The sequence below is a fragment of the Opisthocomus hoazin genome, chromosome 12 (genome assembly GCF_030867145.1).
Source record: "Opisthocomus hoazin isolate bOpiHoa1 chromosome 12, bOpiHoa1.hap1, whole genome shotgun sequence".
Lineage (NCBI taxonomy): Eukaryota > Metazoa > Chordata > Aves > Opisthocomiformes > Opisthocomidae > Opisthocomus > Opisthocomus hoazin.
In genome coordinates, this window is record NC_134425.1 from 6,373,570 (window position 1) to 6,392,897 (window position 19,328).

The following is a 19,328-nucleotide window of genomic DNA, read 5'->3' on the forward strand; positions in this document are numbered from 1 at the left end:
GCACCTATTTTTTGCAAGACAGAGACCTTTTCTTTTATGGGAGGAAAGCACTTTCCTAATAGTCACAGGCATGCTGAGGCCCAACATTCATGGACCCAACAAACATCCCTCTCCATCTAGGGGCATTTAAGAGCAAATCCCAGTTTCAAGAGGGATGAAGGATGTGGAAAATGCTCCTAAGGAATTTGACTGGTGTCTCCAGAGAAAGCAACTGTGGTATGACTGCAACGGAAGGAGTTAACAGAGATTGAAATTGTTTTATTAAGTAGGTTTGCCAGAATTTACTTATTATTAAACCTCGTTAGTCGGAGACTGTCCTTGTACTCCGTGTTCTTACCAGTAGCTGCCTGATGCCTGCTGAATAGACGGAGGGATGCTGGAGAGATTATTTCTAAGCCCTTCCCCCCTCCCTCTCCCCTCCTCTTCCAGGACCACACTGACAGTCCCAAGGGAAACAGAGGAGAGACAGGGAGAGCGCAGGATCCACCAGCTCTCACTCAGCTTATTTCATCAGGAAGCCCCAGGAGTCCAGAAGAGGAGCTGCCACTTAGGATACTGTCTCCTTTGCAAAGGACCTATTAGTACAACATATATTACATGAACACGTATGAATATTTTCCCCTTCCAGGGAAGAAGCAGAGAAAGCAGAAAGAGACTGCAATCTCCAGAGCGCTATAGTGATTTTCTGTGTAATCAATACTGTAAAATATCCCCAGGTCTTTCTGCTGGATTGTAACTCAGAGGAGAGCTGATCAGTTTGCGGCATGTGTACTTCACCTGCGGGGAAGCCAGGCACGGGGCAGCAGCCCGTGGCGCGGTGGTAAGTAACTTCGGGGAAGTTTCCTTGCAATTTTTGCAGTTCACTGACTTGGGGTAACAAATACCTTTGAATCTTTCGAGATTATGAACAAAACCAGGGGTCTGTTCCTGAAGGGGGGAAGTGAAGGGGGGGCGTCTTTCAATTACTTCCCCCCCCCCCCCGAGCTTTCTGTCCATGTAACAAAGTTTTCTCCAGGGTGGGCAAACGTTCCCAGTACCTTCTCAGGAATTTGGAGTGACATGAAACACCGTTGATAAGAATAGTCATCATTTATACAGCACTTTACCTCTTAAGGCATTTTACAAGCATCTACTAGCTAATCCCTGCAATACCCCCGAGAGGCATGCAAAACAGGCGTGCAGTGAAAGGAAGAGGAATTGCAATCTGAATGTTCAAGTTAAAGCAATTGGGAACTTTGCACCCAGCTGATGGCAAGGAATTGACCACTCTAATAAACTATTAAGCAGCTTAGTTGAGTTAGCATGTGTTTAAGGGTTTATCGAAACAAGAACGCAAAACGATAACCACAGGAAAATACAACGATCTAATGACGACCAAGATATGCTGGGAGAAGAGACTGATCTGTTCACATTTGGATTTGCAGACATCCGACTCTTCGCGATAATTATGAATGAGGCTTTAGCTCTCCTCTGTGTCTGGCTGTTGCCAGACAACCAATGAGGCTGCAAAGCAAATTGCACTCACAGGCTGCAGATTTCAGGAAGAAGCATAGAGGTGACTTTTACTTAAAAATCAGGCACTCGTGAATTTTGTGATTTAGGAAAGTAACCTGAAACACCTTTTCTCTTTCAATAACCTCTACTATGTTTTCTCCTCCTTCCTGTATCTTTTGGCTGACAGATAACCCTGCTCTGATGCCATTTCGGATGTCCCAGTGAGAACTCTTAGAGATGCCTATTCTCTCCGGAGGCAGTGACCAAGACTATAGTAACATTAGCTACACGTCATGTAATTCCTTGAGCCACTTCTTTCCTGTCTCCGTTGAAACCCCTTCTGTCAAAGGGGTCCATTACCAAAAAGCCAGGAGGATTTATCATCCTGATCAAGTCTCTGCAGTTGATCTAAAGACAGAGATCATGATAAATGTTGGAGGCATCAAGTACCTGCTACCTTGGAGTACTTTAGATGAATTTCCCCTGACCAGACTGAGCAAACTTAAGTTTTGCAGCAGTTATGAAGAAATAATTCAGCTGTGTGACGATTACGATGAAGACACCCATGAGTTCTTCTTTGACAGGAACCCCAATGCTTTTGGGATGATTGTCAGCTTTCTAGCAGCAGGGAAGCTGATGCTCTTACGAGACATGTGTGCCTTGTCTTTTCAGGAGGAGCTGACATACTGGGGGATTGAGGAATCCAACCTGGAGAACTGCTGCTTTCGAAAACTATTTCAAAAATTGCAAGAGTTGGCTGAGATACGCAAAGAAGAGGACCTCCGAAGGAGCAAAGAAGCTACATGTGTCTTGGACGAGAAAACAAAATTTGGACAGTTTATGAACAAACTCAGAGATATGGTAGAAAATCCCCAGTCAGGACTCCCAGGCAAAGTCTTTGCTTGTCTCTCCATTCTCTTTGTGGCCACCACAGCTATAAGCCTTTGTGTTAGCACAATGCCAGACTTAAGAGCTGAAGAAGACAGGGTAAGTCAATCCTTTTTAACTGGTATACCTACAGAATTAAAAGAAAATTGTCTGTCTTACTAGGTTTGCATCATTAAAAAGATAAAAAAGATACAAAAAATCCATAGCAATGAGGCTCAAAACTGTCGCTGGTAATGAAATGGTCTATAACTGAAAATGCAACAATGGCTTAAATTTCTATTTTACAACTTGTCAGCTAAAATACAGGAAACAACTACTAAACAGAATAGCTACTGCAGCTCTCTAATACAGCATTGTTCTTCCTTCTTAAGCAGTTGCTAGTGTAAGTGATATTAACTTGTTAGCACTGAGACTCACAAACTCACATTATGGAGTTTTCAACATGCTCTTCACTTACAAGCAGTCTCTAGTTTGGACACATCAGCTAAAGAAATTTTTTCCTCTGACATCTTTACTTTTCATAATAGCCAAGTGTCTTCCCTTGTGATAACGAAGTCAAATCTTTAAAGAGGAAAAAATATTCATTAACTTTTCCTTCAGAATAATGTTACATTTCAATAGTTGTGTAAAGATTAAAGGATGAGAGATACGTGAACTATTTTTGCAGATACTGATACTTAAAGCTGTGCTTCCAAAATCATAATTCCATGCTGACAGAATTCTGTATTTGCCCACATATATATGTACATATTGTAGGAGTAATGCCAAATCCTAGCTGAACTACTAACTGCATTTAAACCTTTTCAAGTAAGTAATTGACAGTCATTTGGTACATCTAAATCAACCCTGTATCACACATGAAGGATCTTCTTTATAATATTGTTGTGAATAAGTCAGAATTTTAAAGATTTGTTATTCTAATAATGAAACTGAGGAAAGTAACAATCCAAAGTTATTTCAGATGTAGTAATGTCCAAATTTATCAAATAACCTCGACTAATTTCTTTAATGAATCCTGCACTTCATTCTCAAACTTACCTTCCAAAAGTGTTGAGGAAATTCAGGTCAAATAGACTCCCTGCCCCAACAACTGCTACAAGGCAAGACACTCTTCAGAGTATTCTATGCTGAAGCCCTTTTTACATTTACAGCACAGAATGGCGAGCACTATACAAAAATCAGTAATTCAAAGCAGCACAGTCATGATGAAGTTATGTCACGATATTTGATGTCTTTGAGTAAGACCAAGGACTACACAGAAGGCTGAAATTTAAGATCATTCCCTGTTCCGTTTAACCCCTTGAATATTAACTTACTTTTGCATAGGAAGACTAACACCTTTCAGTAATAAGTCTGGTGATCTTCCAGCCTTTTGTAGCTATTACTTTTGGCAGCAAAAACTGTAACATGGTTCCAATGCTTCTTCCAAGGGAGTGCTTTAAATATAGAACATCGTTCTCACAGCTAGATGTAAAAATATTACAAACTCTGCTCTAGCAAGTGCTTCCTACTAACTTTGTTAATGGAAGTAACCCGATGCATTTTATCTTAATTTCTCAACCACTGCAGAAAAGCTTTTATAAATACTTTTCATGCAAAAGAACAAGCACATAATGTTTCAGAGCTCAGCTAGATGTAATGTGTTGTGTGTTTTAAAAATAATTAACCGTATGGTAGACAGGGAAGCATATTGAGGGTTATATCTGCTAGCTGCAGTGTAGCTGCTCTTCCTGGATTTCCTACAAAGCACAGATGACATTACTACTTAGAGATTTGCATATATATCACTAATTTAAAAAACTAGAAAACTGGATTGAAACAAGCTCACAAGCAGGAATGTTTAAAGTGCAGAGGAGAGGACCACATTTGTCCAAATATTTGGCAACATTACACAATTTACACTTACAGCACCAGTCTAATGCACTTTGTCATTGTGTCCCAGGAGCATAGAACAGAGTACTGAAAGTCTTATTATTTGAATAACTTAACATTATACCAGAGAAAACACAGGGGAATATATGAGACAAAATACTCATGCCTTGTGGAAAAGCAGAGAATATGAACTACTAAATAGTAGTTTTTCCAATCCTAGGGATGGAAAATTCCCTCAATTTCCATCCCTAAATTCTTAGCCTGCAACACCAGATTGTCTTACTGGGATCTCAAAAGAACATTTTAGCTAGAACTGGACAAATTACTCAGAGAACTTAACTGACTAAAAATACTACTTCTTGGTTGCGGCTGAGTCATACCCAGGCAAATTGCAACTCTGCGTTGATCTGTAACTCAAAATTGTTCACTGGCTGACCTCTGAAATTGATTCCAAGATGGGGCCACATTTACCAGCAACCTGGGACAGGCATGCAGAATCTGAAATTTTGGTTCTTTGGGCTGAACATAAAGATCACACGATATCTGTTTGCTCAGTGACAAAAAGCAGTCAAATTCCTTCAGTAAAGTTTCTGAGCAACCTGTAATTCCACACCTGAACTCAAAGATGCCCCATCCTGAGGTTTATTCATTCCTGAGTTAAAGCTTGGCAAAACCTCTATGCGTAAATGTGCTTACAAGAACTGCAACGATCCATTTTCCAATGTTACTAACACTGGAAATTGAATTTATCCATTCTGAAATACAAGTAAAAAAGGCTTTACCTCTGCTGCATATGTACCACTCTAAGGTCCTTTTTGTTGTCATCACAGCCACATTAAAAGAGTGAGAACTGGCTGGACTCCAGCTCAAGAAGGAACAGAGTCAAAAAAAAAAGGAAAAATAATGCAAGGTGACTTCCACTTCACTCAGAGGCTTGGCTGATCCCACCCTGCAGGCACCTTAAAATCATTTGTCCTTTTAGTAGTTGCTAAACCAGGTCTGCTTTGAAGCGAGAATAGCTGCCTGGGCAGGCAGAAGAGCAAACAGGAGTCCTCACCATCCAAGGGAAAGTGAAAACTCCAGCCTCGGAGAGGGATGGCAAGCAGCCAACGCAAGAGCATCCGCATCAGGGAAGCCCGGTCACCCTGGCAACCAGAGGGGAGGGAAGGAGCCATCTCTGTGGGCAGCAGAAACGGGAGGGGAGGGATAGCTTAAAGGTAGGAATACAGCTGAAAGTGAAATAAAGAACTAGTTATTATAATTGATACCATGCACACACTCTAGGATATGTCAAATGACATTTAGGAACCTCCTCATTAGAGACAGGAAAGAAAACCACAGTTCCGTAACACCACATACGCACCTGCCATGAATCCCAACCCAGAGGGAACAGCCCCAGGCGAAGGAGGCCAAAAGTTCAGGAAAACTCTAGAGCAGTAAATGTATAGCTCTAGTGATCTCAGGTTTAAGTCTGACCATGAAACAGATTTACAAAAGGATTTATCACACATGATGCTAAGGAAAGAGGACTCAGTAGCAAATTATGTTATCTGGGCATAAACCAACTGAAATGTCACATCCTCCAATGGCAATACATCCTTAGCTAGGATATTTGCATCTGTTCTTTATGATAGAGAGCAAACTGTCTTCAGTAAGAAAGCAAATATAGTATCACCAAAATGTAGTAATCAAGGCACTTGTGTATGCAGAGACAGAAAAAAAGGCATATTTGGCAGTGAGGAACTCTGTTTATTATTGATCTGAATGGGTAGCCTGAGAGAATTGCAAATCTGAATCAGAGACCACACATCTAGGATAAGACAGCTGAAGTGACAAAATCTACCAGTATTTCCCTCAAATGGAGGAATTAAGATCATCCCACTAGAGACAAGGCAAAAGTCCCATCAAAGTCCCTCGAAAGCCCCAGTCCCACATACGGTTACAATCAGGATCCAAGAGGTGTAACTGAAAGAGTCATGCTTAGTGCACCTAACTCAAAGGAGAAAAACATCATTATACCAGAGCACTACAGAATCAAACCACCACAGAAGAGCTTGGACACGGAGACTGCTTTGAAGCACTCTTGGGATTTTCTTCAGGAAGAGATATTTCTTTTAATGAGTCCCTAAAATTGGCAACCTCTAGAGAAATGACTCAGGAGAAAGGATATAGGAAAGTCTTTTCTTCAGGAAGGTGAGCAAATCAAGGTCAGGAGGAAAAAAAGAAGAAAAAGAAACCCCAGACATTTCCATTCCCTGTCCCTCAGCACCAGTAACAACCAAATAACTTTCCCCCAGTTAGAGGGCTCCCATCTAATCACACTTACATGATGTTGTACGTAAGTGTGGTTTGAGAGAGAAGGAAATGTCTATTCTCTGTTCTCCCTCTATTCTCTGGTGATCAGTGAGTGGTCAGACCTTGTTACTACTAATTTTTGCATTTGCTCTTAAGTGTCCTTGAGAAGCTTGTTATTGCTTCATGTATTGTAGAAAACCTAATGAAACACAACCGACGTAAGCTGCAAGCAGTATTGTCAGATCTAATGGTTTTATCTTGAAACTTCTTGGCTTTTTTAAAGCTCTCATTCCTGGGGTTGTTTGATTATGTGAAAATCTAATTCTTTTTAAAAGAGTAAATTTTTAGTCTCTGTTGCACTGAGAATACAGAAAACATGAACAGAGGAAAAGAACCCAGTATCTAATATATAGAACCATTTTTAAATGAGTTTTTCATTCTACACCATTATTCTGGAGGCCCTGACTTCTGCTTTTCAGTGTTTGATGTTGCTTATGTTGTCTCTATCACAGAATCACAGAATAGTAGGGGTTGGAAGGGACCTCTGTGGGTCATCTAGTCCAACCCCCCCGCCGAAGCAGGGATACTATGATCCTAAACCCATATCCTACTATGATACTAAACCCAGCCTATTTGGCTTTTACACTAGAGGAAACTGCCGAGAAACATACTTTCTTTAAAAGTGGAGTAATTTTACTTTATGGGGAAAAGCAATGTATTGGTCTTACTATGAAGAAAAAGAAAATCAAACAAGATATTTGTTTCATCAGGGTTAAGATTGCCACAGCTAAATAAGCTAATTATAAAAATTCACATTGACTTGTATCTAGCCAGTTCAGTAAGGGAAGATATGCTTGCAAGAGGTATATCCTCAGCATTCAAGCTATTAAATAAATTACAAAGACATTCGAACACAAAGCTCCAACCCTACCCACAATCTGCAGTTAACATTAAGCATCTCTAGTGCACTTATTAAAGCGAAACCCGAAGAACTTACGAGTGACTGGAGGAGATAATAATTCATATCAAGAGTGTCAAGGAGAGGAGTGTAACCCTAGTTCTGCTGCTCACACAGCCTGCAAAGATAAGACTCTTCATCAAAGTGTAATTTGGCCAACTGTTAGAAGTAATCACCTTTGGTAAATTGCATATGACAGCCAGATTTTGACAGATACTGCTGGCTACCATTTTTATAGCTTTTAAATAAGTGGGTCTAAATATTGATCAAAAAAGAATTTTCCAGCTGATCAGCCAGGGCAAAATGATTCCTGCTGAAAAATATCAACAACTAGTGCAGAGTACTACTAATGAAGTGGGGCACTATTCAGAATATATGCATATGAAACGCAGGGGGATTTCACTGTAACTCTGTGTTCAAACTTACCTTCTAACACAAGCACACATCACTGCATGTCCCAGACCGACTTGCTCTATTGCAAAGTGATTAATGAAATCCTGACTTTTAGAAACACTTGTCATGCTTATTTAAAAGTGTAAGACTATAAAGGCGTATGTGTACATGCCTATCTATAAATATATTGGTATATGCATATGACTTCAAATTACTTGAAACAAAATAAAGCTGGATATGCTTTGGTTTTATCGCATCTGCTCAGTATGTTTTTCTGGGTTTTTACCAGGGCACTTACTGTGGACACTCACTCTTCTAAATTATCTAGTCATCTAGTACCATTCTGATTTCTTCTAACCATTTTGATCAGCAATGAAAGTATTGCAGCACTTTAAAGTAGGAAAATATGCTTCACTGAGGCACCAAAAAGCTCCCAGTCTACTAGGTGTACTAAGCACAGCAGAATCCAGCTAACTTCTTTGCTTTGTGGATTGAATTAGTTAAATTAATAGCAACTGAAGAAAGAGATAAGAAGTCGTGAAACAACAGAAATCAGAATATTCAAGCCTAGGACTTTGTTATATATAGAAATCATTGTTTTATGGGATCTGCCTTTTTTTGAGGTTTGCATATCTGTCCAGTAACGTCAAAAGTTTTGACCTTGAAATTGCACCATTATGTTCAGACTCTGATTTCACAGTCTCACATCATAAGTAACTGTTTTCCAAGCACCTACAAACAGAATTGCATATTTCAGCATTAAATCTAACACATACAACATTGATGAAATTCATATTACTTAAGCCCTGCTCTGCATAACCAAAGAGGGGCACCAGTGGGTGGTAGACACGGCTGACCATCTGTGTGTCTGCTTACCCTTGCTGACACAGAAAACAATTTTCTTTAGCAAGTCTGGACCCTCCAGTGAGTAAATGGATTCTGCATGGTTTTCAAAAGCTGGCTCTGCCAGTACAAGGTCCAATATTCAGAAAGCACAACTAGCCATTATTAGTTTGCCTTATGTTCATCCAGTTTTGGCTGTGTCCCAACAGCACTAAGTCTCCTGGCCTTGCATGCTGTCCTGAGGGGACACCCAGCTGCTCTCACTGCTCTGCACCGGGCAGTCAACCAACCACTACGCAATGTGCCAGCGTGTGTGTCCCTCACCGGGAACCATGCTTCCTTCGCCCTTTTGCTGCTATCAAGTTTGTAATGCCTACTATAGGGAAAAATCCTGTTTGCTTTCCTCACGACTCATCTCAAAGGGTTCAGCACAGATGATAACGTAACAAATGCCTTCTTTGGGAAGATGGGTACTGCCTCTGAGGGAGGCACTCCACGGAAAATGCTATCTGAAATCCATGCATCCTCCAAGTTTGTAGCAATAATGCAACAAGTACTGAAAATAAACAACCACACAAACTTGTATGTGTTTCAGAAATTGCACTTTGAACATTATAGAAATCTTTGAGGTCTCTTCAGTCTACTGCTGCAGTCAAATTCACAATCTGATATTTAAATTCTGAGCAAATCTAATTGCTAATTTCATTGCAGCATCAGGGTTATGAACTGCTTACGTTGTGTTTATTCCCACAGTGTCAGCACCTCATTTTAGCACTAATATTTTCTGTTGTAACAGATTCAACCATATTTGGGACCCTGCTGAACACCCTGTACTACACAGGTACAATAACAAGTAGTTTCTGCTCCAGAGAGCTTACAGTGCAGTGAGGAAAGCAGCAGAGAAGAAAGAGTAACAGGGCAAATGATTTGACCAGCAGCAATACTGGAAATTGAAGGTCATCCTCCTAAGTCCCAGATAAATACCTTGTCATTTGACTATATTGTTCTTCATAGTTACAAAATGAAGTCTGTTAAATTTTTTACTAGAAAAACAAGAAAAAGATAATACTTCCACATCTCCTCCTAACACAAACACTCTGGGGTCACCAATTTGTTTAAACCAAATTCAGATTCTTCAGACTGATTCTCTCAGTGTTTGCAGAATAAGGACTCTAGCTTAAAAGTTAATTGAAATATTTTATTCAAGTTACACTTCTGCCCCAGAGGAGATAATCATGTGTTGGTTACAGAGATAATAGTTTCCTTCTATTTTCTTTCTAATGTCCACATTAATATAATCCCAATGTCAGTTTAGGTTCCTCAAATGTACTAGCTGTAGTAATTGTTTTCATAAGTCCAGGCTTCTTTCCCATAAAGCAAAGTGAGTGGGAAATCATTCTGTGATCAGAATACGCAGCACTCCTTTAACAAGCTCATCATTCTGTAAATCAGGTTACAGTCTCTTTCTCCGCAGGCTGTAAACCTTTTGATTTTATTGCATCAGTCTGTAGCCACAAATCCAAGAACTGAAGTGATCCATAACACAGGGTATTCGAGTTCTCCCTAACCATCATTTGGTTCAGCAGAGCACAGTGTAATTATTCAAATAATAGCGGCAATGCGGTCGCAGTGATTCAGCAGTACCTGCAGCACTGCAGTGGGATCCCACAGCTCCAGGTGCGCAGGCAACACAGATTGGCACAACACTTGGTAACTGAATCATCATTTTACAGCCAAAAGGGATTTGTCCCCTGCATCTGTTCGTTTCCTGCTGTGAACTGGGATAAGAACAGCCGGGAGCTGGTTAGGTATCTCAGTTCCCTACACTCAGGTCTTGACTGGCCTCACTATACTCTAGACTTGTAGCCTCACCCTGTACACTCACCGCCTTGGATTTGTGGGCAGGCAACAGCAAGGAAAAAAGCTTGTTTTTTCACTATTACCTTAGCTGGTATTTTTTTCCGCAGAGGGAACTCTCCGGAGAGAAGCTGTAGACCAGGATGCAGTGCCCGTGTATAACCTTGAGAAGGGTAAAAGGCTGGAAAACAGCACCCTGCCCAGGAAATGTCAACCTTGGGCTTAGAGAGGGAAATTCCTGTGAGTTTTGCTTCTAAATCCTCCACACAGAGGCATGAATGTTTTTTCTCTGAGTGGGCCAAAAGGCCAGACTGCAAGAAGTGCAGTCGTGCTGAAATAAGCCTCTCTACCAAGTGTTGGATAGCACAAGCAGGCAGAAGGCAGGTCGATAGCCCCACTACAGACTGATCCCATCTGCTGCCACTTCAGTGGACACTGGCCTCTGTCCACAAAACAGTGTGTGGATCAGAGAGAAGGACTGGAGCAGTAACCGGCTGTACTTAAATGTGCCAAACAAAATCTGGACATGCCAGGGTAAGTTTAGCAGATGTGAATTGTGACCTTGCATCAGCCACGCTGCCAGGCACGTATCTGGTGTGAAAGATGACGTTCTGGCAGCCTGCCTGTCCAGTGCAGAATGCTAAGCAGGTCCAGGTCCTGTGTTTAAGGAAACTCTCCTCTAGGACTCCGTCTGAATCAAGAAGAGTCAAGCATATTGCTTTATGAGTTCCTTCCCTGCTTTGTTTTGACTGTTTAGCACGGGTGACTGACGACCACATCAGCCTTTACTCAGAAGCAATCACTGCATCTAGCCAGGAAGAGGCTTCAGATCCTTTCTGTCCATTGCTTATTTGTTTTATGATGATGAGCCAGATGGTTTCCACAAATGTACCCTGGGAACAACAGTGTTTGCATACAGTGGTTTGGTCATGACATCTAGCTTGGTTCAAGGACTTTTATCAACTTGGCTTCACAAATAATCATCAAATGGCTTGGGTTGGCTAGGGTTTTTTTGCTTTTCTCATAAGTAGGCTGTATAAGCAACATATGTACATACTGCTGATGTAGAGCTTGGGGGCATCAGATGAAAGAATGGCCAAACTTCATAATTCAATTTGAGATTTGCCTTGGGCATCTGTGTTCTCAGGCTGCTGGAATAGGGCACTGGGCTAACCAGACTCAGTACTGCTGTTCTTGTATTTTCTTATAAGCTCTTTTTCACATCTAAAGAGAAGTTAATAGAAGTATCCTAAAATGAGCAATTTTACTGTAAGACTATAAACATTCCAATGCACAAGAGAACCCAGGAAATGAGCCACTGCCTTACACAGCAGAAGGCAATAATGAAGCATGAATTGCTTATTATCTCTGGTGGAACAGAAGTTTGAAACCGCCACTTTGCTTCTTTGAGGTGGTTTATAAATTTAAGAAATCACTCAATATTTCAGGCATCAGGCTCAGTATATTATCTTTTTACATACAAAATATTGTTTCCTTCATTGCTGAGCCAAATGCTCTTTTCGTATGCAAGATCAATACCAGGCACTCATTTTATTACATTTATACTATACGTTGTAGAATTTCAGCTAGAGACAAGTTCCATAAATCCCAATAAATTCTTGAATTGTTCCAAAGTAAATCTGCAGGATGAATAAAGTATAAAGAGTTAGATACCCACTCACCACTGGCTTTGTGATAAACTGTTCTCCCGTCAGAGTCTATGATAGTTTGAGTACGGAATGACACTACAGTAGTGTAAAACATGTGAGAGGTTTTGTTGAAAAAGCCCACCTAAAATAATATAAATAAAACCTCATCTTCCCCTCATGTTCACAGTCAACACCATACTAGCTTGGAGCTTTTATAGGTTCTACTACACCATGGTCCTTTGGATATGAAAATGCAGTCAGGAGGAGAAAGAAGTCAGTGACAAATTTGACTGAAAGATCTCAAAATAAAAGCTCAGAATTCTGCTCTAGTTAATGGCGAGGTGAAGTGAGGGAGTTGTTTGTTGTGCTTTGTGCTGGCAGGCAATGATCACTAGAATTTCCCAAATGTGTTTGCTTTGTTCAGAAGCAGGAAATATATATGCCCTTGTGGCACAGAACATATTTACTGGCCATTTATGAAAAAAACCTCTTTCATGGCTCAGGTTATTTGGCCCATAATTTGCCAGTTCACTGAAAGTAACTAACATCTAAAGGGAATTCTGTGACAACAGCAAATTTGAAATCTACTACTGACACAGAGGCATACGTATTTTGTTAAGAACGTAGTATTTGAAGTTGGTGTGTTATACTGCCTGCTATTTGGACAACAATTTTAAGTGGAACAGAAAGCACTCTGGGGTCTAAAATCATCAAGGATGTTCAAAATGATCAAGAATCTTCAAAACGACTGACCGTGTCACATGTATTACATATACATATTATTTCTATAATAAAATAACGTACAAACTCACTGGATTAAATTTATCCCCCAAGGTTAAATCAATTAGCACATTCTCATTAAGAATGCATCAAGAGAAGCATGGCCAGCAGGTTGAGAGAGGTGATTCTGCCCCTCTACTCTGCTCTGGTGAGACCTCACCTGGAGTACTGCGTTCAGCTCTGGAGACCTCAGCACAAGAAGGACATGGAACTGTTGGAGCGCCTCCAAAGGAGGGCTACAAAAATGATTCGAGGGCTGGAGCACCTCTCCTATGAGGACAGGCTGAGAGAGTTGGGCTTGTTCAGCCTGGAGAAGAGAAGGCTGTGGGGAGACCTGATTGCAGCCTTCCAGTACTTAAGGGGAGCCTATAGGAAAGATGGGGACAAACTTTTTAGTAGAGACAACAGTGACAGGACGAGGGGTAATGGTTTTAAACTAAAACAGGGTAGGTTTAGGCTGGATATAAGGAAGAAATTCTTTACAATGAGGGTGGTGAAACACTGGAACGGGTTGCCCAGAGAGGTGGTGGAGGCCCCATCCCTGGAAACATTCAAGACCAGGTTGGACAGGGCTCTGAGCAACCTGATCTAGTTAGTGGTGTCCCTGCTTGCTGCTGGGGGGTTGGACTAGAGACCTCTAGGGGTCCCTTCGACCCAAAACTTTCTATGATTCATTAAATCCCATGAAGCCAGAATCTTACATTTTCTTTCTAAACACTGGAGTCAGAAATAAGCAGACAGGCAGAGAAAGAGGCTTGGAAGTTTCTGGCAGATGTTGTATATGGATTGACTAAGTCACACTACATCTACACTATGTAATGGAGTGAAATGGCCCTGCTGCGAGACGGTAGCCCAGCTGCATTATTTCTAGGGGTTGAGTTAGTCATCTCCATACAGAACTGCTGTGCTGCATGGATAAATCAGTTCCCTCAGAGACACAGGGCTGGTTTTGCTGCATGCCTTCACGTGGTGTAGACATGCCTGAAGCAAACACATCCTTCGTTTTCTGTCTCTTCTGAAAAACATGAAGTATGGAATTCTCTGCATTAGTCACAGTGCCAGAGACTGTGATACTGTCATTCTTTTGTTTGCTGCAGCAAAGGGGACTGTGGTTTGAACCGTATGTAAACATTTCTGAACTGTCTTCTGCAAAGTACATAAAAAAGACAAAGTGTGCTAACAGGGGAGAACTCACTATCCTTTACATCCATAACTATGCACAAAGGAAAAATAATGTGCACAACAACATTCCTGAAAAGTTTGGTTTGAAGAATGCTCTTCTGAAAAATGAAATATGCATTTATGAAGCTGACTACACAAATCGCTTTCTCTAAATATATATAACCTTCTACGGGGAATAATGAGGCAACTGAGGATGGTGAGAAGAAAAAAATCTCCCAACCAGTCCTTACAATGCTTACACCTTGAAATTTCACACTCAATTCAAAAGACACCCGAGTTCTTAATGGTTAAATCTTCCAGCAAACAAAGTTTCTTATCTTGTATTTTCCAAGGAAGGAACAGTGAAAGCTATATGATGATCTGCGAGAAATGTCACCTGTAAATGTACAAAGGTAAATGACAGATGTACTGAAAAACTCAGCCCAGTTAACAAAAAATAAAATAAATTGTGATGGGAACAATGAGTAATTCACAGGCCCCTTCACTAGAGTGACCACAGGCAGGTCTGTGCAGAGTCCAGGTTGCACTGTACAAATAATTTACAACTCAAGAAAAGGTGAACACTGCCTAACACAACTGCTGATTGCAAGCAATCTCATCAAGCCAAGTCAGCAGTTCTGCAAAGATCAATACACTCTAGGCACTGCCATGGCAATGACTTCAAATGGAGCTATAACCTGATGCTGTACGCATAACTCTAGCAGGAACAAGTCTCCATTACCTTCTGCAATGTTTACTTTAAGAGACAAATTATGATCTTGACAGCCTCCTGTGCAGAAAGAGGAAAAAAACCCAAATTGTGCTACAGAGCTAAATTGTTCTGAGGGTTACACAGCATAAAACATACATGTAAGTGATAAATTACCATTTTACCTGGTGAACCTCAGATAGCCAACAATATAAACACTGCCTGAACAAAAAGACTTGCTACTCCCAAGAACAGCAGTAATTCTATCCCAGGGGACACTCTAAAAAACCAACATAGCATTCCAATGCAGGGGGTAACTGAATATTGACAGTAAGTTTAATTAGTAGTACACGTATGTGTTTCCCATGATGTTTTTAATCAATATTGCTCATGAAATTTGGCTGAGAATGGATAAGGTTGCATGAGGAACTATTCCTCTAGATAGCTGAATTTCAGAGACAGGCTACCAGGAATGATGCATCCAGCAGCCCTGACTTCAGTCTGCAGCAGTTACAAAAAAGCCTTTCACGAAACAAGGGTCTGCAGTTATTCCTGCTTGTGTTGGTGACAACACATGGCCACTCTACTCTCCCAAAAGCAGGTTCTTCCTCTGCACAGATCCTCCTTCATCATCCCTCGTTCTGCTTGATCCTCTGCAGTTGTGAACATCTCAGAGATGCAAGTCCTTGTTCAGCAAGAATACAAGAAGACTCTTTAACCTTGCTAAGTCTTCATGTACCAAAGTTGTAGCTGGAAAGAGCTGTTTGCTAAATGTTAACTTTCAAGTAGCTTAAAAATCTAAAATGAAATTACCACCTTCTACGTTTGGGTTTTCTGGAACATGCCGTGACAAGCTATAGTCTGAGAAATTAAAAGGGTTGCAATACTAGTCAATCCCTTTCCCTGGTTCCCAGTTATAGCTGAGATTCCTCAGCTGCACCAAAAATTCAAACCCTGTGCACTTCATATTCCAGTGTTCTGACAATGTGCTCAGCAAAGCACACAAGGCTGCTTCAAAGTCAGACAGAGTCCATGAAAGACTCCAGTTTACTTGAACTGATGTAAGAACTTAATGTAAGTAGCAGCATGTCACTATGAAAATATCATACAAGTACCTGTTCAGTGGCATTCTTCAATAAACTTATATACAATGCTTAAAAGCAAAAAAAACAGTTAGTCAACTCACAAGACCAGGTTTCATAAGAACATATTAATTCTCTGTACAGGTACAGGAATGTATTTATCAATAGGATGGACAGGGTGTGTCAGCAAGCAGTGACACCAGTATTTAAAAACGTGTTCCTTTCAGGGGCAGGTGTTCAGCTGCTACGCAGTACATGCTGCTTTCGTTACTATTTCTTATCTTCTGCAAGGCAAAAAATGGTGGCAGGACCTGGTTTATCATCTGCCAGGTGGAATACAGTCAGCAGATGCTGTGCCTGTGAAGGAGGCAGTGCGCATACCTCAGGCCCTGTAACTGATGTGCCCACCTCTTCGCTCGCTCCTTGGGTGGGTGTAGCCTAGTGGCTGCCCGTCACTAAAGGACAAAGCTCAATTCAGTCTCTTGCTTACACAAATAATTACAGGTTAACTTATGTTTGCCTCTTTCTTCTACTGGAATAGGCCAAAAGAAGTTTCATTTTTTAAGCTCAGCTCAGGAAAACAAAAACATGTGAATCCAAAGTAGTTCAACTAAAGCAATGCTTTTGATAACAAACCCAAGAAAATACTGCTTGTAGCATGTGGCCTTAATACTGAGAGAGGATTCTACAAGGCAAGTCTCACCTACTGGGTGGGTATTTATTTTCCTTTAGATTAAAACATTTGCATGTAGAGAAAGAAACAAGATTTATATGTAGCATAACTGAGCTAAGGATCCAAATGACTTAATATCTCTGAACCACTTTTAATTATACCAGAGTACAAAGCATTTGTGAAAGCACCATGCACTGAACAGCACCAGGGGTTTACAGAGACTTTGAAACATTAATCTTTCTTTTGAAGAGACTGATTTTTTCTAAAGGCTTATAAACCAGTCAAGTTTAAATTAACTTCTGTTTGAGAGCAGAAAGTTGGACTTCTTCGGGACTTGCAGCCGGCATGCCAAGATTTTATACAGAGACGAATTTCATTCATTTAGACTGGAAGAAGCAATACAATAAAAATAAACAAGTAGATACATAAGTTCATTCAGTGTTTCATGTGCTCATTATTGTCTATACACCATTGAAAGATGGCTGCCATACAACTACCTGCTAGTTGGGATTTGTTCATTTCTGATACCAGTGACCCAAGCAGCTACATAGTGCTTCTTCCTTAGTGTTTTTGGATGCTGGTTCACAGACTGTTTTTTTATTTAATCCTCTTTCTGTTTTGTGTCAGGGCGAGTGTTCCCAGAAGTGCTATTACATCTTCATCATAGAGACCATCTGTGTGGCTTGGTTTTCCCTGGAATTCTGCCTCCGATTCATTCAGGCAAGGAGCAAGTGTCAGTTCTTCAAAGGACCCCTAAATATCATTGACTTCTTGGCTATTTCACCCTATTACGTTTCCCTCATCTTCTCAGAGGATGACTCAAACGAGGAGGATGACAGACCAAGCAGCAACACATATTTGGAGAAGGTTGGTTTGGTGCTACGGGTTTTACGTGCCTTGAGGATCTTGTACGTAATGCGCCTTGCCCGGCACTCCTTGGGTTTGCAGACTTTGGGCCTCACAGTTCGGAGATGCACACGAGAATTTGGCCTGCTTTTACTCTTCTTATGCGTGGCTGTCACTCTGTTTTCTCCTTTGGTCTATCTCGCCGAGAATGAATCTGGGAAGGTGCTTGAATTTACAAGCATACCTGCTTCTTACTGGTGGGCTATCATTTCAATGACCACTGTGGGGTATGGAGATATGGTACCACGGAGTGTCCCAGGCCAGATGGTGGCTCTGAGCAGCATCCTCAGTGGGATCCTCATCATGTCTTTTCCTGCAACATCAATATTCCACACTTTCTCCCATTCCTACTCGGAGCTGAGAAAAGAACATGAACGACTGCAGTCTCGGCTAACCAGAGTAAAAAATGCCAATAACTCTGGTGAAAGTGATACCTTCAACGAGACAGACAGCTTGATCCTGGAGGATCAAGCATCACCAATCAAATACATTTACACAGGGAACTAAGTTGGGTTGTAAGACATTCCCAAGCACAGGAATAGAAATATACACACATGTGTGTCGACACAATACACAAAGCTAAGCAACAACATAGGTTACAATGCTATTTTTCTCTGCCAGCATAGGTGTAACAAGCAGTCAAGCCAACACAGCTAGCTCCAACACATCATCATGGAGCTGGAGATTTTGAGAATGTCAAAAGTCAGAGTTCATTCAATAATAAATATTCATTCTTCTCTATGACTAATAAGACTACGTTTCTGCCAGTCATGTATCTTGCTGAATGCCTAATATCAAACAAGTAACAAACAAAACAGCTTCTGTTGGCACAAATACAATTGTATACGCTTGTTATTTTACTTGCCTTTGAGTTTCCAAGGGTCTTGCAATGCACATCTTGAGCCAAGTATTCGAATGGCTTCTTTCAGGGCTACGCACCAGTGTTGTTCATACAATGCTCATCCACCAGGCATACAGAAGAAGCCTCGACACAAATCTGAATTCTGTATCTAAAGTCACTAGTAAGCTTAAAATAAAAGCACTGTATGTGAAAGCTTTCAAAGTTTGCCTGTAGCCAGATGATCAACTTATAAGTAACAAATTGCACTGCTATTGTATAAAATACATAGTGTTTGCAAGAGAATTTGCTTGAAATGCAGTTACAGTCTGCAAACTGTAAACATTTCATACTAGACAGCAAAAGTTTTCAAACTTTTTTCATATACTTATTTAAAATAATAATGAGGAATAAAAATAATGAGGAATAAAAACCCCCAAGCTTATTGACATTAAAAAGAGTTGGTGTTATCTTTTTCACTGAATGGTGATGGCTTCTCTGGAAGAAAGATAAAAAAATAGAGTTATTGAAAATGAGCTAATAGCTCAGAAGTATCCAAGGGTATAGATAGTAAAGAATGAGGTGAATGATTGCCAGAGAGGCAGCGGGAGTGATTTCCTAATGCAAATGGAAGATGTCCCTTTTGGGATATCCAAGTACAGCCAGAAGAAAGTGATAGGACTACACAGAAGTCCACAATGCTGCTGCATGGGATAGTCTAGATGATCTTTTACAATTCGACCTTTTAGATGCTGTGAATGCAGTTCAGTTAGTGAAAACTGATACCAAGACACAAAGGCTGGGTCTGTGCAAACACCTGTGTGTTTAGGGCCTGCGCCAGCTCACAGCTCCTCTGCTTGTAAGCAGTCCTGGCGATATCCGCAGAACTTTGACATGGTGAATGTTCGGCATATTTAAGTACTGAGATTA

The 19,328-nt window shown here is 40.8% G+C and overlaps 1 protein-coding gene across 1 annotated transcript; it reads left to right on the plus strand.

Moving 5' to 3' along the window:
• Positions 1 to 380: 380 nt before the first annotated feature.
• On the plus strand, positions 381 to 18,904 carry KCNG4 (potassium voltage-gated channel modifier subfamily G member 4). The gene is made up of 3 exons (XM_009945346.2): positions 381 to 820; positions 1,682 to 2,481; positions 17,282 to 18,904. The coding sequence occupies exons 2-3, from the start codon at positions 1,732 to 1,734 to the stop codon at positions 18,065 to 18,067; spliced, it is 1,536 nt and encodes a 511-aa protein (XP_009943648.1). The 5' UTR covers positions 381 to 820; positions 1,682 to 1,731; the 3' UTR covers positions 18,068 to 18,904.
• Positions 18,905 to 19,328: the final 424 nt, after the last annotated feature.

What these genes read in the sequence shown, in the direction of transcription:
- KCNG4 (XM_009945346.2), top strand. Translation starts at nt 1,732, where the DNA reads ATGCCTATTCTCTCCGGAGGCAGTGACCAAGACTATAGTAACATTAGC. An exon ending in TAAGAGCTGAAGAAGACAGG is followed by an intron (nt 2,482 to 17,281) that starts GTAAGTCAATCC and finishes GTTTTGTGTCAG; the next exon opens with GGCGAGTGTTCCCAGAAGTG.